Raw genomic sequence first — 20,949 nt, 5'->3', positions numbered from 1 at the left:
GGGAGGATAGCTGCCAGGGCCAAGATTCAAATCCGATACACACTTCTTCTTCTTCACTCTTTCCCATATTTTTATATTTTGCTTTCCTTTAACTTGTTTTATTACTTGTTTTCTCTCTCCTCATCCTCATCCTCTTCCCTTCATGCCATTTCCATCTTTGTTTTCTTTGTCCCCTCTCCTTGCCGTCTTTTCATTTCTCTCTTTATCTCTCCATTTGCCCATTACTTTTCTTCTGTCTTAAAGATTAAAGTTATCAACCTATCTGTCCATCATTACTCCTCCTGCCCCTCCCCCTCCCGTAAGTAAGAACAATCACATCTGTAAACACAGGAAAACAACATGTGTAAGTGGATATACTCAAACTGAATACTGAGCCAACACACTGACCGTTTGCCCATATCAGTGATGTCATGGAGTATCTTAACTTGATCCTCATTACCATCTGCTTCAATTATTCATGCTCCCACTCTGTGGGGCTCCAGAAATAATGTTAATTTTCTTTCAATCTCAGTGTCCATCTTCAGAAAACAGATTCGTTTTTTTTTAAAACGTATACGTATTTATGTAACAATGAAAAAAATCTTCATTATAGCTTAATGGATCTATTGAATATTTGGACATTTATTTCATGTAATTTTCTCACCGTGTACCGAGCCAAAGCACACCTCTCAGAAATGTACCATGAACTGGACTTATGGGGTGACGCGTGCTTAGGTGCGGTACAAATTGCCTAGTGTGAGTGCCCTGGAATATTTTATGTAAAAAAAAAATATGTAAGTTGTCATTTTACCTGTTTTACAATCCATTGTTTTTCCCTCTTATTTTGTCTTTCCCGTGCACTCACTAATATTCACATTTACATTCGGCATAGATATAAAACCACTGAACATATGTCAATATGAAAGGAATACCTGAATGTGTTTGTGAGATGAGCGCTCACACATGGCTGTCAAGTCAGGTCATGTGTGTTTCACGTCCAAGGATCAGCAGGTCTTGGATTCACTTCAAACACAAAAGGAACACATTTTCTACAAGATGTTCGAGCTACTGTACAGCACATGTGTACCGTTGTTTTGGAGATCGCAGTACTTGTGTGTGTGTACAATACTTGTGAGGACCAACGTATTTTCAAGTCAATACAAGGACTCTCTGCAAAGTGAGGACATTTAAGTTTTAAGACTTTATTTAAGGGTAAAGATGAGGAAAGACTGTGGTAATAAATATTATTGTGAAGATGGGTGATGCATAATGTCACTGCAGGTCCTCGCAAGTGAAGAAATACAAACTTAAGTGAGAGTTCTTTCATGTGTCTGTGCTTGTTCTTTGAACTTGGTTTGACTCCCGCACCTGCTGTGCTGTAGACGCATCTGTACGAGTTCACCTCGAGTTCATGAACCTACACACAAACACCTGTGGCAATTCCCAGTTAATCTATGATTTTATCTTCCCATCATCACCTACGCCTCTTGTCATTTGTTGAATCACATTTCCTCGTTTTAATGTGTCATCAAACTCGTCTTCCGGTTCATTCCTGTTCGCCTACACTGTCACTCTTTCTTTTACTTTCTCTAACTGTCTCTTTTAGTTTAGTTTTGCTTTACTGTGCCAATCATGTTATACAACACTTTCCTCTGTTTTTCTTCCAATTTTCAATGAGTCACACTTTCTTCTTTTGCTACTGCAATACTAGGGTTTGATAAATATAAGATTAATAACTGAACATTTCTTCAGTTCATAACCGGGTGAAAGCAAAAGCAACTCATGATTTATGGTCCCATTTTCCTATCAACAGTTCAGGGACTTCTGGGGGTCATTAGCAGAGCTTTCATTTTCCCTGGAAAAATCCTGTATTTAATTTGGCCCTCTCTATGTATCTTCGTGATTACTCTGAGCAAAGTAGCATTTTCACTAAAGGGGTAGCAGTGTTGCTCAACCGATTGTTTTCTCTGTGAGTCCACCAATCTCAAATATTATATTGAATATCCTAACAAGCACTGATAAATTGCAATGCAATTAAGGGGTTCAGCATGTAGTTGTCTTAAGAACAATCACTCCGTACATATCAACTAGAAAATGACATGACATTTCTTGCACATGCTTTCGTTTTTTGACAGGTAAGAAGGAAATCCCCCAAATAATTCCCATTGCTCGTCATTGCATTTGATTGGAGTGTCAGCCCGTTTGGCAAAACCAAAAGAAACTAACTGTCCTTTGATTAGGCTAAGGTGCTTTTGTTTGCTGTTCATGTTTTTCTTTGTCATCCACAAATTCCAACAGGAAGTTAAAAATGTTTCTTTCCCATGTGAGCTTCAGTCAAAACAAATATCAAATCAGGATCCGTTCAAACATGTTTGACATGCCATCATGCAGGGAAACCCTATAATGATGCAATGAGGAAAAACCACACCTTAAAGAAACTGAAACATAATGTGTGCCAACTGCCTTCCAGAAAGTATTGACACGTGTACACAGACACACCTGCTGCTAAAGCAAATATGCAGATATTGAACAGAATGACAACTGATGTGAGCTTGACATTTCCTCTTTTTGGCAGCTTGGTCCGGCAGCGTCAGTTGTTTCTGTCTGAGGACTCACTTTCATTTCTGGATAAGAAAAGCTTAGATTTTCTCACGGGAATCTGTTTCGAGTGCATGGGAAAAGAAACTGGATGACCTGGAGACTCATTTCATCTCAGCTTGCATCACTTCAAAATTTCAACAGAAGTTTTTTTTTTTTGCCTGGGTCCACTTCAAGCCTGAACCTTTGTAGCACTTTGTGCAACGTCACTTATACTGATAGTAGACTAACATACACTACCTTAAGCAACATGGCTAGCGTCCCATCTGAGTCACACATACTCTTTATAGGCAATTACTGATTAACTGATTACTGACAAACATGAAGATAAACATGTTTCAAACAAATCTGAAAATTCACAGCCAGAAAACAAGGGCTGAAATATTGATCAAATCAAAACATATTTTGGTATTATTTTAAGACAGAGAGATAATGCTTTGTGGTGTATCCATGAATTAAACAGTATTGGAATATATCTTTGCTGCCTCGTATACGTTTATCATCGATGTTTTTTCTTTTAGGCTGTAATCATTCTAATTGAACTGACTTTGACAGGGAAGTGTACGGAGGGTGGAGTTCTTCATGCTGATCGCCCGCCACAGTGGAGAGCAGTGTCCTGACTTGTGATGAGCTTCTACGGTATATCAAGGTAAGACAACACCACCAACCCTTGTGCCCTCCTCAAATGTATTTATATTTTTCTGCTGCGTTAGTTAAAGTTAAAGAACTTTTGACTTGCTCAAAACATTCAATTATCTTCAGGATTGTAACCCTTTAAAATACAAGGTTATTAGTTGAATGGTGATTAGAGTCTTTGATATGTCAAAGACTAGCAACAAAATGTATTTGATTGCATTAGTCTTTTTTATGGACACCTTCATGGCCAAAAGGTACACACAAAACCTGCAATAAAATTATAAATATTTGCATTTGTATTTTGCTGTTTTCTGCACTTTTTATGGCTTTTGACGGTAGAAAAGAGGGAAAGAGGGAACTTGTGCGAGAGTTCTCCCTGGCCCCCGGTCTCAGTGTGTGAGAGACAAGGCGGCTGAGGGAGAAATCTCGCGCGAAAAAAAAGAGCGATAACAGAAAAATAATTGGTAGTGAACTTTCTAACCAATCAGGTGAGACTCCCAGCCTTCTTAGCTGGCTGATCTGAGACCTGTTGTTTGCCTGCCAGTCATATATTCCTGCTTAGCCCAGCATCTGTGCTGAGAACATGCGTGTTAGGCTTTTTGTGATCTGTAAGAGCAAACGTTTGACACCATGAAGGGTGAAAGTAGCTTAGCTTAGCCACAGTATGTAAATGAGTAAGGAATAGTTCAATGCAAGTTATGATGAAAGTTTTTCCTCTTTTGTTAATTTCACTCTCTTTTGTGGAGTCTTTCACACAGAACTTCAGTGTTTCATCGTACAGTTATTACAGTAAAGTGTGTTGTCTAATTAATAAAAAGCTCAACAGTAAATTGATAAAGAAAATCTTTAACCTTTTTTGTAGTACAACAGAGCTAATGGAAAATTGTGAATAAAAACAGATGTTATTTTAATACTTGGTGTTAAATGTTAAGTGCTTAAATTGAGATGAAGCCTGTGTTGATGCTGACGTGCATGTTTATCTTTATAGGGGCGGTGTGACCTGTCTGTAGGTCAGGTTTTGGTAAAAGGTGGATTTTGGGCTCATCCAGAAGAGCATTCACCGACAAGAGCATCCACCATAGAACTGTGAGCAGCTAACTGGATAGTGAGCCCAACCTTCGAGACCTCAAGTGGGATTAAGAAGACTGTTTCTTCTAAGGAAGAACTTCCTTTGCTACTTCATAGAGCACAGATTAAACAGAAACACACACCTGGATTGAGCCCCAACGAAAAAGACTGGGCTTAGACACTTCAAATGTTTGTTTTATTTCATGTGCACACTTTATTAATTAGTAAATTGTATATTGTAATCTTGACCAGCAATATTTGTGTTCCTTACATACAAAGTTTGAAAATGTATTCCTGTGTGCATCTCTTGACTGGTATTCAGACCTTGGGCTCCAGGAGTCCTAGTCCTCTGATGTTTGTCCACCTTCAACACTTTATTTACAGTAATATGAGTTAAAAACAACTCTGCTTTTTCCCTGAATTTGATCAGATATGTTGGTAGCTATGACACACCAAATGTTGTTCATGTTGTTTACAGTTAACCTTAAAGATAACTTGTATTTGTAGTAGCATTTATTTTTTCAAAAACTGTTTGAGTGGAAGTTCAACAGACCTCCTTTTTGTTTCTGCGTTTACTTGAAAGTTGGACCCTGTTCCCACTGAGCTGTTAATAAGTGCATAATAAAGTATTTATTAATCTTTATAAGTAGTGTTCCCACTTTAGATCCAGTACCTGCAGAGGAGCTTTATTAACTCTTAATAAGTGCATAATAAAGTATTTATTAACCTTTATAAGGCATTAATATGAACCTAATAAAGTCTTATTAATGTCAATAAAAATATTATGAACGTTGATAAGTGGTCTATAAACAAGTTTCTTTGTGTTAATTAATATCTTACAAGCCAATTATAAATTAATCTATAGTTTAATTAACATTCATGAAGTCTTATTAATGTTAATAAACATCTTATTAATGTTTATGACGGTATATAAAGTGTCAGTACATTTCTAATAAGAGCCTATAAGTGTCTTATAAGACATAATAAATGTGTTAATTATGCCTATATTAACACTTATATAGTCTTATTTGTGTTCATAAGAATCTAATAAGGTCTTATAAGTGACTTATAAGTGACTTATTACCTGTTATTAATGCTTATTACAGGCACCTTAATATAAAGTGTTACCTTATGTTTAGATAAAAGAAAAGCACTTGCATCTTCACATTCATCTTGTTGTTGAACTTTTTCTGCCCTCTATTACATTTTAAGAGTTTCTCATTTTTACTCATCCAACCCAAAGTGCCCAGAATAAAAAGGATTGGATTAAATCAGAGTCCTGCATGAAGTTTGTGATTAGCATTGTTCAGTTTCTCTTCTCTCTGTTGTGTCTTCACTACATCATCCTGCTCTGAGATGGACTGTCACACTTCTGTTCCCTCAGAAGTCTTTATCCTGTTGATTCAGTCTCCATGCTGATTGTCTGTTCTCTGTGTTTCTCATGATCCGTCATACCTCCAGCTGAGGGTTCTGCTGTGTGCTTCTGCATCCATTCTGCTGGATAATAACCGCTTTAATCCTTCAGAAGCCATGAAAGTCACAGCCGAGAGGACTTTATCGCTCACCCTTAATTTTTCTGCTTTTCCCCTCTGTCCTCTATGTCTGTCTCCTTGTTTTCTTTCTTTTTGTACTTCTCAAAGCTTGAGTCAAAAATGCCTACTCAACGGCCCACTAGAAATTCTCAAAAATATGACTGTTGCACTTCTGTTGGGAATGTTTTTATTTAATGGCACTGAAAAGGTTGAAAGGTTTAAAAGGGACATTTGGTTGAATGACTGCATGTTCCTACATCTATTGATTTGATTTTTGTTGATTCCTGAAAGTACAAACGGATTCCCTTGGGGTTCGTCTTTGAGAGCTGTTGTTCATACAGAAAACTACAAACAGAATTGAAATTATTTTCTTTCCACCAGCTGTGTTTGTATGTGTGTGTGTGCCGGTACTATTATCATTGTGAGAACCACATGATATTAAACCCTGAGTGAGGACCATTTAGTGACATTAGGTCATCTTGGCTTTTGACCTTTTATGAGGTATGATTAAGGATTCAGACTTGGTTTGAAGTTCAGATTTGAATAAGGATCAGGTTGGGGTTTGTGGTTTAGTACTCGTGATAATGGGGGGTTGGGTATGGGCTGGGAATGTATTATACCAATGAGATTCCTCAAAAGTATAAAAGTACTAATGCGTGTGGGTGTGTAAACTCTCAAACCATGTCTTTGAAGTTTGTTTATTTACTTTTTTTTTTTACATCTGTCATTGTAATTGCTTTCACCCTTTCTTTGTCTGTGTTTCTGCCTTCCATCAAGCTAAAGAAAACTCCCAGCCAGTTTCTTCTTGATGTTCATAAACCACAGTGTTCTGCTGCCTGGGATATAAAAACAGATATGGACGCACTGAGACACAAGGCAGTCAGTGTGCTGAGAGTCTAAACCAGACTTCAAGTTTCTGTGTGTTCCCCACATGACACGTCTCAGATTCTTTGTGAGATTCACTTTGAAGACATGAATAGCAAAACAAAAATTGTATTTCAATGTTTTTGTTTCAAGATTTGAATTGCTTCCCTATGTGTCTTTCTAAAGCCAGAAAACTTGTCTTATTTGACAAAACAGTTCTTGATTTTTAATTTTGTGGACTGAACATGCAGTTAAAAAAGTTAAATCGTATCGCAATTCTCAGCACATTGCAAAATATTTAAAATCGCAATGAATCGTGACTCAAGTATCGTGGGGCCTCTGGTGATTCCCACCACTACTCCACATATAATAATGGTAAATAGTTGTGGTTCAAAGGGCAGGATTAATTGTCATTTCAGTATCCACTGTTTGACATCTAAAACATCAAATCATGACATTTTCAGGAATTATACAAAACTCTTATTATTTTTCTTTATAGTTTATTACAGGAGTACATTTAACAGTCACGGTAACAAAAAGGAAAAGAAAGTAGGACAAGACATTCATATTTCAACTAAATGAACATTTTTTTCCTGTAAAAAGAAATAAAAATATTATTTACAGAAAGACATAAGACAAGTTTTTTCGAAGAAACCGACAGGTGAGAGGAACGGGAAGTGTAGTCGCATGGCACTTAAAAAATAGACATACCTCGCAAGTGCTTTCTGTTTTCCATAATTAATATCAAATAAAATGCAGTGATAATAAGTCTGATAACAAAACAAATAATAATAATTATTACAGTAATCAAATAAACAATATTAACATTTTAAACACTGTTTACAATATAACTGAAATACATAACATTCTAAATACATCCAATATTTACCAGAGACCTTCTCATTTAGCCTAAAAACTCTATATCTGTAATAGAATAAAAAATATCATTTCAAATATCTTATAACAATAATATTAATTGTACAATAACATTAATATTAGGTTATTAGTAGATGTAAATAGCTGATTTTCCCCATGGCTTGCTAAGGAAAGAAATATTGTACAAATTAATATACACTGTTACCTATGAATGCTCTTTTGCTTCCACAAAATGCAAATATTTTAATCAGCTAAATTATAATCATATATATAAAAAAGGAAGAAATGGCAAATCTCACTCGGTACAAACTATTGCAATCTATAACTCTCAATTAGAAAAATGTACACAAGAAAAGCAGCAAAAAATTCTATTTTTGTTTTTTATTTTTTTCATAAGAAGAAATCAGTGGTGTGGTTGGTAAAAAGAGTGACCAATGGCTAGCACAGGCAGAATCCATCTGGAATGCTGTTGGGCATCATGATCGTCCAATAGGAAAAGCCCTCTGAGAGTGACCCTGCCCTCCCCTGAAATCTCATTGGTCCATCTCTCTCAAGCTTCGGTTTCACTTGGAACTTAGAACTCTGTTCAAGGCTTCTAGAATGTCCGAGAGTTCCGCTACCAAGTTCCCAGAGTTCTGTTGCCGTAGCTTTCCATGAATGGGAAATAAGAAAAACAAATATTCCTCTCCAAATATGGAATACACAAAGCTCTGAGAGTTCTGATTGTGCAATCACCTCAAACAATAAATCTCTTTCAGCTAATAAAGTTGCTTAAACCATGGAAAATTCTTTTGTTTTTGCATCATTAGCGTTGATTGGAGGAGCAGCAAGACAGAATGTCACCTTCCCCACAGAACTCAAACTGGCTGCCCCACGGAGACGGAAAAAAAAAAAAACACAGCACATTAACAAACAAACACAGTATGACAAAAGCAACATTCAAGCAGCATGTATGTAAGTTTTCTCCTCCCCAGCTCAACTGTGTCCCTTGTTCTTTTCTCTTGCTTAGCGAGAGCAAGTTGTTTATTGCAATTCTCGCTGTAATTTACTGTCCAAGAGAATTCAATCTCAACGCAACTTGAAAGTGAAGTTTATGCATCAAAGCAAACGGTCAGAGAATACACAAAAACAAAACAAACCTGGACCTGGATTCAGTTACTTTTATCTTGTGCGACGCCAATTCGTATAGGGTTTGTTGATTCTGCTTGCACCTCTAAATAGCTCGCTTGGGCAGATACTAAAAGGTTGCAGATGCTAATACATCAGGTGAGAGCATGTACTATTGGAAACCCCTGAAATTGTATTGTTGAGAATTGACCACTTTTCAAAAAAGTATTCAGTCCAGCTCATTAACCTCCACAGTAAGTGACAGCATTTATGTGCAGCCAGTCAGAGTTAACCACCAATAAAATGCTTTTTATCCATCACATAGTTAAATCTTCACCTGAGTTCACATACCAACAAGATTACTAGGATTAGCGTTTTCATATTGGCATCATTTTGAGTCTACATTGGTGGGCAACCTACAGTGGCAAGGACTGGGGAATGGAGTTATATAACAAGCCACAATTTTAAGACATGCCAGTATTCCTGCTGTCTGTTTCTGTCCCTAATATTTTGACATTTTAGAGTTTCCAATTTGGAATGCCAACAAGGCATAGTTTCGAGGTACGAATTGTTATTAGGATGTAATCTAAGCGCTAAAACTCCAGAATAAATAGTTTTTTTTTCCTCATAGTGTTTGTAATTTTAGCTTATTCTACAATAGGATGCATAACTGGGTGCAATGTGGGAAGAATTCTTTAAGAAGTCAAACAATTAGAGGCAACTTTTTGATGAAAACAGCAGTAAAGAAGAAAGTAGAAATAGGTAAAGTTGAACAATTTGCCCAGTTACATCAATTCAAAAAGCCTTTTGCCCCTTAGTACATGCAGCTATGATATCTTCCCTTACAGAACTATATTACTCATGGAAAGGCTCTCTCATCCACTGCCCAAATGAATACTTATTAGCAGTACATATTGAAGCCAGTCAAAGTATTTACTGCATCATGATTCGGTTGGCTTGAAGAAGAGGTGCAGAGCCAATCTGAAAATTTAAATGGCACTATGACACAACCTGCTACCCAATGTACTATGATCCTTGCCAATGCATCTGTTAGCTCGTAGGCAATTTGAATCTTGATGGGCGTCTGATGGAAAACAGAGTCATCACCACTTGATTTCATTCTTTCAAATAATCAAACACATGGGTGGCACCATGAAGAAGAAGTTTTGTCCAGAACATTCAGTCACATATCCATCTCTTTTACCCTGCTAGACAGCTATAATGGTTTACTGCATTTGATTAGAGACAAGCAAAATGCTAAAGTATCATAATCTTTCACCCTATACCCTGTTTCATCCATCTTGCCTTCCTTCCACAACCATCCTTACTTTCACGTTTCTATTTCAACACTTCATTTCACCAAAGTACCACCGTACTTCCCTTCCTTACTACCATTGTGCACTACCCACATTCTATATTTCAAATTATATTACATAGCTTTTTTTTTTTGTAAATAGATTTTGTTTGTATATTTCTTTAAAAAATACACAGAATCGAGCATAATTAAGAACGTTTTTGGCAGCTTCTTCCTTTCTCAGAGGTTCATTTCCTCTCATCATTTGCAGTTGTAACAAGAGATGAAGACCTCTGCTTTTCTTTTAGTCTGAAAAAGAACCCCTAACTTAGCAGAGAAAAGGTGGAGAAGAAAAAATAACTGAAATTATTTCTTTCCTTCCTTCAATCTTCACCCTAAAGACTTCTTAGATAACTCACCCCTCCCCCTTACTTGTCTACTCCCTGCCCCTCAAACAGTTGCCCCAAGCAGCTCGTCTGTCTTGGCCATGATCTCGTTCTGGTTAGAGTCCAAGCCATAGAACTTGACTTTCAGCCCGTCAACAGGGTGGACCACTGGTACCGTGATCACACGAGGGAAGTTCCGGGTAGCTAGCTCAAAACGGCTGGTGCTGGCTAACTCAATGGCGAGGATGCGAAGGAAGAGAGTGGCGAGCTGTTTGCCCAGACAGGACCGGACACCACCACCAAATGGAAGGTAGTTGAAGCGTCCTTCTTTGTCTTCTCCTCGCTCTTGACTGAAGCGGTCAGGGTCAAAGGCATCCACGTCCTTGAAGACAGCTGAGGTGTCATGGGTGTCCCGGATGCTGTACATCACACTCCAGCCTTTTGGAACCTGAACCCCCTGGAGACATGAAGAAAAAGAAACGTGGCCATTGAGTGCATGGCTTTTGGTAAGACTTGGACTATGGGTAGGTTTCTGATAAGACTGTACAGAACTACCTTTGCATCACCAAATAAAAGCAGATACAGTTGAAACCTCACTTTTAAGGTCTAAAGTATTCAGTCAGAACTATCGCAGTGCTACTCACATCAAGTTCAAAAGTCTGCATGGCGGTTCTGTATGCCCCTGAGACAGGCGTAAAGAGCCTGAGCACCTCCTTGATGACACAGTCCAGGTACTTAAGGCTCACGATGGTGTCCAACCTCAGCTCTCCTTCAGGGCAGAGGCAGCCATTGTGGAGGAGACCTCTAGCTCTCAGCTCTTCCCTCAGGCGCTCCAAGACCTGAGGATGGCGGAGGAGCTGCATGATAAGTGAAGTGCTGGCGCTGGCTGTTGTGGCAAAGGACGCAAAGATCAGCTCGATTGTCGACTCCTAAGGGATGATTGAGAAGCAAGATGGTCTATTAGTACAATCTTCCTGAATCATTTTTGCCCAGCCAAGTGAGACCAAAATGGGTACCACCTTTATGGACTCCATCCATGTTTGGCACACTTAAGTATCTTGTCTGGGTGATCAGCAATGCCACCCTTTTAAAAGTGCTATACAACTAAGATTATTACTATTAAAGTTATTTTCAAATATTTACGCCTGGATACTCAGAAAAAAACAAAAGTCTAGATAATGAAGGGCCTGAGAAATTCAAAAACAAATATGGTCTGCTACTGTATTTCCTATTTTTTCAATTTTGTTAATCATCTTGAAACCCATCATTTTGACTTCCAATCTCTAGGGGGTTTCCGTGTCTGTGCTCCACAAGGCTTCTAAACATAATCTCCCCTACTGTCACTATAATTATACAAAACAGGGCCAGATTCTGGGAAAAGCCCGTCATTGATCTTTAAAGAAAAGCTTAATTTCAGCACGAACGCAAATTTAGACTAAGTACAGATATTTACCATGGCCATTTGAACTGATTTAACTTTACTTTGTTAACAAGCCAACTGGATTCAGCTACTGATGGGCTAATAGCTTGTCACTGGATTAAATGGTCCAGAGAATGGAAATATTGATGGTAGTAAAATATGCTGAGTGTGGGTGTGGATATCAGCCAAAAAGCCCAACTATAGCTACGATAACTGTTTTAGGGGAGGTAGCTAAACTAATAAGGATGGGAGAACAGTGTTTTTCTAAATCTACATGTAATGGAGTTATCTGTCTTTTTGGTTTATGATCAGTAGGGAAAATTGTCAGAAAACTGAACTTGGGCCTCATCCTTACTTTCGGCACAAATCCACCATCCAACACCTCCAGCCTGCCATTTGTTTCATAATAACATGGCCAAAAAAAATGTCAAAAGCCAAGACATAATAAAAGTGTGATGTTTTTCTTTCCTAAAAAGAAGTGGGTTTTTTTTGGAAAGTTCATATCCAATAACAACATTTTTCGTACCGTACCGGGCCCATTATTAAGGTAGTGGAATAAATAACACTGAGGCTGGGCGGCACGACGCTCATTATAAACCTCTCATCTGCCATCATCCGTGTCAAAACACATCTCCGCCTCACCCCATGTCTGTGTGTTATATATGTGTGCGTCAGAAAACTGCAGGAGAGTGCTTCAGCCTGGGCCTCTGCGACAGGGGCTCCCCAGTTCACTTTTTGAGTGTATTTATATATATATATGTGTGTGTGTGTGTGTGTGAGTGTGTGCGTACAGGAGGCCTCTTTCAGACCCCTAGCAGGGGGAGTGTTGACTTATTTTTGGCCCTGGACTTAACCCAGAAACCGCAGAGAGTGAGAGAGACGCAGAGCGAGTTCAGTTTCCAGAGAATTCTTCAAAATTATTTTAATAGGTAAATAGAGGGTGTGCCTGTCCATGAGTGTGTGTCTTATACTGTTACTGTCTGCCTCTGGGCATCGGCTGAGCAGCCCTGCAGCCATATTTTACATAAAGATGTGTATATAAAGTCACTTCCATTGCTTATGATCCCAAGATGATTTGTTGGACAAATTATATTTGTTGGTATATATGTGTGTGTTCAGTCATCCAAGACAGGTTCCCTTTGGCAGCACTTTGCTAGGTAAACAGTGAGTGTGTTCTTTACGTGTGACTGTATTCATGTGAATAAATACGCAGCAGGGTGAGTGTGTACTCATGCTGTACTTGTTAGCATGAACATCTGTGATACAGCCACTTCTTATGCTTGCTTGCACACCTTTTCTCCCGTATCACAAGAGTTTTGTTCAAAGGTGTGTTACCTTCAGTTCCTGCATGGTGAGCTCAGTGCCGTTCTCCTTGGCGCTCTCCATCAGGACGTCCAGCGCATCGCTGTAATCCTTCCCCTGAGAACATAGCGGCTTCTCTCTGATGGCTTTTTCTATGCTTTTCTGAAGGGAGTCTCGTGCACGGATACCCTACAAAACAAAACAAAGAAAGCTTAATCCTTGCACTTGAAACGTTCATTTCTAGTTTACAAAATTTAACTAAAATATTTTGGTTCAACCTGTTAAACCAATTGTCTCAAAGATGCCAGTAGCTAAACATTGTTGCAAGTTTTTCAATTTAAAAGAGTCTTGTGTTTCTCTTGTGATGTTGAGAAACAACTGGTGAATAGCAAGTTAAGTGCGGAAAAGCTTAGACCAAATGGAAAAACAATAGGCTGTATTTCTGTCAGGAGAAAGTTGGCGATACCTTTCTGTAGCCGCTGAATGGCAGGTCTATAGGCAGACTGAACAGGTTGTCAACAAAGTCCTGGAAGGTTGAGAAGAGATGCCTCATCTCCTCCTCGGTCACCCTGAACCCCAGCAGCACCCTTACCGCCATTGTGAACGACAACCTCTGGCTCTCCCTGTGAAAAGACAACCAATCAGGATCAATTTAATTTAGCGCCTTAAATGTGATACCTGACAAGTGATACCTATATTTATACAATTTTTATGTAAGTTTTGTTGGGCTTTATTATAAAGAGACAGAGCTCTTCCAAATCATTTCACTTTTAGTATATTTCTACCTATGCTGATGATGTTCTGCTTTATTTTCATGGATAGAAACTGGTTAATAAATTTTTCAACATGTGCAAAACTGCAAAAACATGGACGATTTCACACCAAAGAGTATCGTTTTAAATCCCAAATTATTTTACTACCAATGCTGCCTCTTGGTTCCGAGCCAACTTTGGCGTTTTTGAAGCAGTTATCATTTCCTAAAAACTGTTTTTGATTGCTGCAACATTTCTCTTTTTAGTCCCAATCTTTCTGTGAACATTTTGACTTGTAATGTTGAATTTCTCTTTGTTGCAAGCATGATTATGTCATTGATGCCATTACTATTTAAGTTGTGATTTCTACCATCTCAAGGTTTTTAGGAACCGAGTAGGCACAGTATACGACTACATTATTCCTACCTCCTAGGATGACACTTTAACCTGAAATTCTACAATACTCCCAACCCTATTTTTTTAGACAGTGAAATTTATATTTTCTTCTCTTGAGAATGCATTTCCCCTTGAGGACCCCTTCTGTACCTGTAGACGTTGATGGGCTCAGGGTTGGAGCTCCACACTCGGAGGCTTTCCTGGATGACCTGCTGGATTTTCGGGAGGTAGGACTCTAAAGCCTCGTGGCTGAACACTTTGGCAAACACCTGGAGAGACAGAGTGAAAAGCATACGTTCCCATTTACTTAAAATTCAGAAGCGGGAATTACACCTGTCTGTTCATGACACAAACTGCCAAGGCTGATAAGATCAAACCAGGATTTTCATTAAACACTCGTAAATTCTATGAGTTGGCACATGGACAAAAAGCAAAGAGAAAGTCTTTTGAACCCACACAAGCAAGCAGAGGACAAAAGCACTGATTAGCCAAACGGACTGTACACAGTACATGATCCTCTTACAGTTGAATATCTTTAGAAAACCTCTGAGCATGGCAAATCCTGACTGACAAGGTGTGTGAACAGATGGCCCAAAGGACATGTTTATTCAGCTATATTTGATCCTCTTTGATGATGGCATAAAAAGTCAGTGTCCAAGTATTTTAATAAAAATGGTAATAGGTAAGCAAGGGGTCCAGTTTGGCCATTGCAAATGCAACATGTTGCTATTTACCCCGTCAAATAGTTTACCCGATTCCATGAAATCTTCCATGTAGCTATCTTCACAAGTCCTACAAATATACTCTCCAATATTGTTTTTTTTTTTTTTGCACACTTTCACCTCTGCAACCTTTACCAAATTTGGTAGAACAATGAAACCAATGTAAGTTGACACACAAGTCTTTAAATGACGAACAAACCACCAAAATGTCATGGTATTTCTCCTATAGATGGTATTGAAGCAAGATGTGGTTCTGACTCACTTGACATTTTAAGAGGTTGATCCTTGCACAATTTTCCTAATATTAACCTTTCGTCTTCCCGCTGTCACATCTCTACAACTTGTACTATCCATTAATCCCCTTCTTCTCTCTAATGAGTTGTACCTCCACAAGACTTTCCATCGTGTGTTCATTCCTATTCACTTACTGTGATGCCCAGTCCCTATTCACCCCCAAACTCCTTCTCCCCCTCCAACCCTCTTTACAGAGACTTATACATTGTGGAGGCTTTCCCCTGTAGTCAGCAGAACTGGGATGACAGACAGACAGAGCAGAGAAGTGGGAGAAGGAGGGGTTTAAGTCTTTCCTGGCTACTCGTAGTATTTCTTTGTATGAATCAGTCGACAGTCGTCAGTGTTGTTTGGACAAATAACATTCCATCGGATTTAAGCTCCAACACTGCCCTTAAAACAGTCTTGGAAATGATTTAGAAGTGGAGACCAATTGGAGAGGAGAGGAGAAACGTGAGCAGACTAGACTAGAATGGGGCTTTTATATTAATACCGATCAGTCACCAACACTTCGTTTTATTTGGATAAATAACACTCTGGTGCGTTTAACCTCTTGAGCTCTCGTCAGAACAGTTAGGAGTTGGGTCTAGATGGACAAGAAGAAGATAACCATCCCTGCTGGCGGGGGGTAGAAATGGTAAAATCTTCAAATGTAGTGTCACAGAAGACGAGGTACTACTTTTAATCTGACCTTAATCATGACTAGTTTGCATTTTCTGCCCAGATGAGAGTGGAACATACTTTGCGCAGAGTTCATTGGCTGCTAAATAAGCCCCCTTAATTTACTTAATTTAGCTTTTAAATTGTTTTGGAAATGGAAGTGAAGATGTGGGATGAACTTACGCACAAGGTTTACTTTGTTGTTGCTTATTCCGAAGTATATTGAGATTGTTTTTTCCTTCTTTCCCCAACATGCACGAGCTAATAATTGCAGCTTGTTTGCGGTCTAAGTTTATGTTATTGCTGCGGGTTTCTTTTTATAGCTTTCCTACTTCTCTTTTATAACCATGCAGATGAACTAAACTGTGCTTAAAACAATGAAGACTTCACTCTCGGTGACTCTGAAGAAAAAATGGCAAACTGGCACACTTTTGTTGTCCTCGATAACACTTCTTTTTTTGAAGAGAGCCACATGTCTAGAATCAACCTTTGGAAAAACCTGAAGTGGTGTTGTTGCACAAACCGAGCTGCTGAAGCTAGAAAAAAGGCTTTATTGTGTATTAAGAATATATTTTCCACATGTTAACACACTGAAGAAACATGGTCGTGAAGACACTCTGTTCCTGCTTTTTTTTTTTTTTCCATTGAGACATAATGGAGTCTGAGAGGGAATAGAGAGGCTTCTAGTGGGCTTTGAGCCTCGGCCAATGAGGGTACATGTGGTTCCTGAGGTCAACGTTTCAGCCACCAAACCAGCAGTTGGGCACCCATACTCCTTTTTTTTTTTGTCCTCTACCTCATTTTTCCTCTCCTTTTTTCTCTCCTCTGTTGCCATCTTCTCTCTCTCTCTCTCATCGTTCTTCCAAACCCTTGCTTCCCTCCCTCCGTCGCCCCTCAGAATGAATGAACAATAGTCCACTGAGCTCAGTGCATGAAAGTGTGCATGTGTGAATTACGTGTGCGCTCTGTACGGGTATGTATACATACAGTATATAATGCTGTGTGTGTGTTAGGGAGTGGTTAGCGCAGATCACAGGGCGCTACGAGACGTTAGCAGCGCTACATTTCCCCTCCGCCGCTGCATGCCGCCGCACCCTGAGGGCCGCCCGGTCACAGATCAGTTTACATGACCTGCTTTCCAACCCTGACCACAGGGGCTTACACACACTATCTGACCTCAGAGCAGTCTGAGAAACAAACACACGGCCGTCATGAACGTTTGTTTGGTTTGTTATGCAGCCAGATTGAGTTTTTTTTTTTTTTGGGAAGCGGTTTCCGTCACTTGTGGTCGATCGGTCGCTGCTTCGATCATCCTGTTGTTCAGGGGTTATGGCACCTACACAAGTCGTGAGATCGCCCTCCCGATCAGATCAGATCAGATCAGCGACAGTCTTTAAAGAGGATTTTGGACATCGTGTTGGTGATTTGGCAACATTTCGCTGAGCCAAAAATGGCTGTGTAACGTTTTGAATTAATCTATTTAACCTGTCTGTGCTGGAATACGCATCATAAGTCAATTTGGGCGAGTACTGCGCCTCTTCACACACACACACACACACACACACACACACACACACACACACACACACACACACACACACTTTCACACACGCTTACAGAAATAGAGCTGGAGCAAGCGGAGTGGAGCTACTGTAGGACGAGTGAGTCAGTCCGTCTGAAAGGTAACTACAGGTCAGACAAACACACACACACACACACACACACACACACACACACACACACACACACACACACACACAGTGTCTCCCCTCTCCCTTCTCGCCACAGCATGGCTGCCAATCAAACACAGTTTTTTTTTATGCAGTGTCACTCTGGGACATACCAAGTTCCACGCTGGACGGGTGTGTGTGGGGGTGTGTGTGTGTGCTTGGGGAGGGGGAGGCGGGGAGGGGGGGGGGGGGGGGGGGGGGGATTGTTCAGTTCAACAGTCATTCTTCTGCACCACAAAAACGTGCCTGTCTTCTGTAGCCTGCAGCGCAAAGACACAGGCTTAAAGACGCACACACACACATGTCGCACACACACACACACACACACACACACACACACACACACACACACACACACACGCGCTGCCAGACTTCTGCACACACACTGAAATAGTCACAGACACACACACAAACACACACACGGTCGTCCTAATAACGTCCATATGTCTTAAATTATGTGAAAGTGCTGCGAGCTGCTGGTTCCACAGACATGTAAAGACTCCTTTATTCTTCTCTCTCTCTCTCTCTCTCTCTCTCTCTCGCTCTCTCTCTCTCTCTCTCTCTCTCTCTCTCTCTCCCTCTCTCTCTCTCGCTCTCTCTCTCTCTCTCTCTCTCTCTCTCTCTGTCTCTCTCTCTCCCTCTCTCTCTCTCTCTCTCTCTCTCTCTCCCTCTCTCTCTCTCTCTCTCTCTCTCTCTCTCTCTACTCCCCCACCTCTTCCCGTCTCTCCCTGCCCCTTCATCCATCCTCTTTTTTTTATTCCTTTTCTCTCTTTTCTCTTCAGTCAAACAAGCTGTTCGTACGTCTTTCCCCGCTTCTATCATCGGAGCGGGATTGCTTCTGGCGAGCTTTACTGTTCGATGTAAAGAGGTCAGAGCGGCCAGGTGAAGAAAGTCACACAGGAGGCTTTACTGCTTTCTGTAAAATCGCACTTTTGATACCCATTTTCTATGCACTGTCCTGTATACTGGTGCGTACCAACGTACCAGTATAAGATGCTGGGAGATTACCGCGAGGGCAGCAGCCGCCGCCATGACCCATTGCACGCAACCTGACGCCATTTACAACTTGCTCGTGATCGTTTTTGTGTTGCACACGTCCGCCTCACCGCTCAAAGCCCCGGTTTTTGCGTCTGAATGTCGAGAAAAAACAATCTGCGTCTTTACACCTTTACTTTGAGCAGAGCTGTGGCGGCTGTGGCTCAGTTGGTAGAGTCGGTCGTCTGTCAACCGGAAGGTCAGGGGTTCAATCCCCAGCTCCTGAAGCCACATGTCTGATGTGTCCTTGGTCAAAACACTCAACCCCATGTTGCTCCCTCTGCTTCCTCTGCAGTGTGTATGAATGGGATTAGTTACCTCTGATGGATACTTCACTCAGCAGCCTCTACCATCAGTGTGTGAATGTGTAGGTGTGACCTGCGGTGTCATAACTACTTCTCTTCCTCATTTTGTGGAGTTCTGGTTTGATTGAAAAGACGGCAAGTGACCAGTGGAGGTGGGAGACAGGTAAGAAACACCTTATTAGTCTCTGGTATTGTCTTATGTGCATACCATAAGGGTCTTGCACTCACATTATTTTTTTTAAGTTTTGAAACTGTTGCAGCTGTTTTCTAAATTCAGAACCTCCATGCTGCAAAAAAACCCCACTTTGCATAAACCCAGCTACAACTCACCGTTCATATATCTTTTCTTTTAAATTTGACCTCAGAGAGAGGGAGATAAAAAACGTAGAAAAGCAAAAAAAAAAAAGTGGGTTACAAGCAGAGTTGGCTGCAGCTCAGCCAGAATTGGCAGCGCCCTCTACTGGCTATGAGCAGAAGCACGAGGAGGGAGACGGACCATCCAAGTATGTGAGAGACGTGAGAGCTGCTGCATAATGATTTCACCTCAGCTCTCACTTCCTCTCCAGCACTTTAACGTCTCCTGATTTTTAACTGGAGAGAAAACAAACAGGTTGAAGTCAGTCTTACTAACTCCGTGGGATTGTTTCTTTTTTTACTCCTGTATGACCTGCCTTCTCTGTTACTCCTGCCTTTGTTTCTCCTTTTCCTGAATTTTAAAATGTTTTAAAGAAGAAAAAAAAAAGAGGGAAAACAAACGAGAAGGAAAATGTGGAACGTAGAAAACGAGGTGGAATGAGGGAATTTAAAAGACAGAGCTTGCTGCCACTGTGCTTTAAAAACTCCTCATCGGATTCACACAGTGTGATTTCTGTTCTGAGGGACACTTTCCAAAGCGCAGCAGATTTACTACAGCACACTTATTGCAGCTGAGGGCAAAAATGGGCGATTTTTTTTGTAGATCTTTTGTCATTTGTGCACACAAAAAAAAACAAAGGAACCGAATACTCAAACTGAGCCAGGCTTGATCCCAAATAAGGTCAGCTAAAGTCTTCATTACATCTCCATCGCTTACTGACTGAATGCATCTGCAGTAGTGTCATAATCATGTTAGAGATTTGGGGCGCAGATGGCTTAGCGGTCAGGTCGCGCCCCATGTATGGAGGCAGGCAGTAGTCCTCCAAGCAGGCGTCCAGGGGTCATGTCCGACCTGTGGCTCCTCTCCCATACACCTTCCCTGATTTCCTGCTCTATCAACAGTCCTGTCCAATGAAGGCAGAAAAGCCCCAAAAATAATAATCCAACTTTATAAGTCTGTTGGAAAAGTCTCCCCCCGCCCCCCCCCCCCCCCAATGGTGCAGGCTGAAACAGGTCATCTGAGTAATCTGGCCTAAGAACTGTTACTGTAAGAAAGCTACCTGTACTGTAACGTCAGAATTATAATGGGAGGAGTTGAATGAAAATATCAAATGTCAGGAAACGTAACAATGTGGTGGGAATGGTGCAGAGCAGAATATCTGTGACGTTTGCTCTCCGCCTCTCTGGCTGCTGTTGCTGCCTTTAAACTCAGAAAACACGAGAATTAACAAAAAAAAAAAAAAAAAAGTCTTCAAGGTAGATTCGGAGTTGATAGGAAAACTCGCTCCGACTGATTTCTCCGGCAAAATTTGCATTTGAGTTTGAGTTTTCCAAACCCCAGCGTGGAAGCCTCGACGCGGTGCAGGTCGGCGATAAAAACTCCGTCTGCCTGTCCGCAGGAAGACATCATTGAGTTTGAAGTTGGTTTTTTTTTCAGACGGAGACGATGTTGGCCCCGTTTGGCCCCTGACCGTCCCGTAGTGGAAAACCCGTCCCCGCTGTGGCTCTTTGGAGAGTTAGTTTCCTAGCTTAACACGGGGTTAGATGGAAACTGGCTGCCTCTGTTGATCCACCAAAAGGCTAATGTGCTGTGTGAAGATTGTTTTTCCGTATGAAAACCGCAAGGAGGTCCGACACACAC

The 20,949-nt window shown here is 40.5% G+C and overlaps 1 protein-coding gene and 1 long non-coding RNA gene across 2 annotated transcripts in view; one reads left to right on the top strand and one right to left on the bottom strand.

Moving 5' to 3' along the window:
• Window positions 1-2,569: 2,569 nt before the first annotated feature.
• On the top strand, window positions 2,570-4,572 carry LOC132958832 (uncharacterized). Its single transcript, XR_009666841.1, has 2 exons — window positions 2,570-3,226; window positions 4,202-4,572. It is a non-coding gene; the product is annotated as an uncharacterized LOC132958832 (long non-coding RNA).
• A 2,585-nt stretch (window positions 4,573-7,157) lies between these two features.
• Window positions 7,158-20,949, bottom strand: part of LOC132958229 (cytochrome P450 26B1) — a 34,655-nt gene continuing 20,863 nt past the window's right edge. The window contains exons 3-7 of the mRNA XM_061030940.1: window positions 14,361-14,479; window positions 13,529-13,685; window positions 13,096-13,251; window positions 10,985-11,269; window positions 7,158-10,797 (exon numbers count right to left, since the gene is read on the bottom strand). Of these exons, the coding sequence (XP_060886923.1) occupies window positions 10,405-10,797; window positions 10,985-11,269; window positions 13,096-13,251; window positions 13,529-13,685; window positions 14,361-14,479 (1,110 nt within the window). The 3' untranslated portion in view covers window positions 7,158-10,404. The remainder of the gene's footprint in view (window positions 10,798-10,984; window positions 11,270-13,095; window positions 13,252-13,528; window positions 13,686-14,360; window positions 14,480-20,949) is intronic.

The sequence above is a fragment of the Labrus mixtus genome, chromosome 23 (genome assembly GCF_963584025.1).
Source record: "Labrus mixtus chromosome 23, fLabMix1.1, whole genome shotgun sequence".
NCBI classification, from domain to species: domain Eukaryota; kingdom Metazoa; phylum Chordata; class Actinopteri; order Labriformes; family Labridae; genus Labrus; species Labrus mixtus.
Note: the sequence above shows the minus strand (reverse complement) of the source record. Positions and strands in the feature narration are given on the sequence as shown.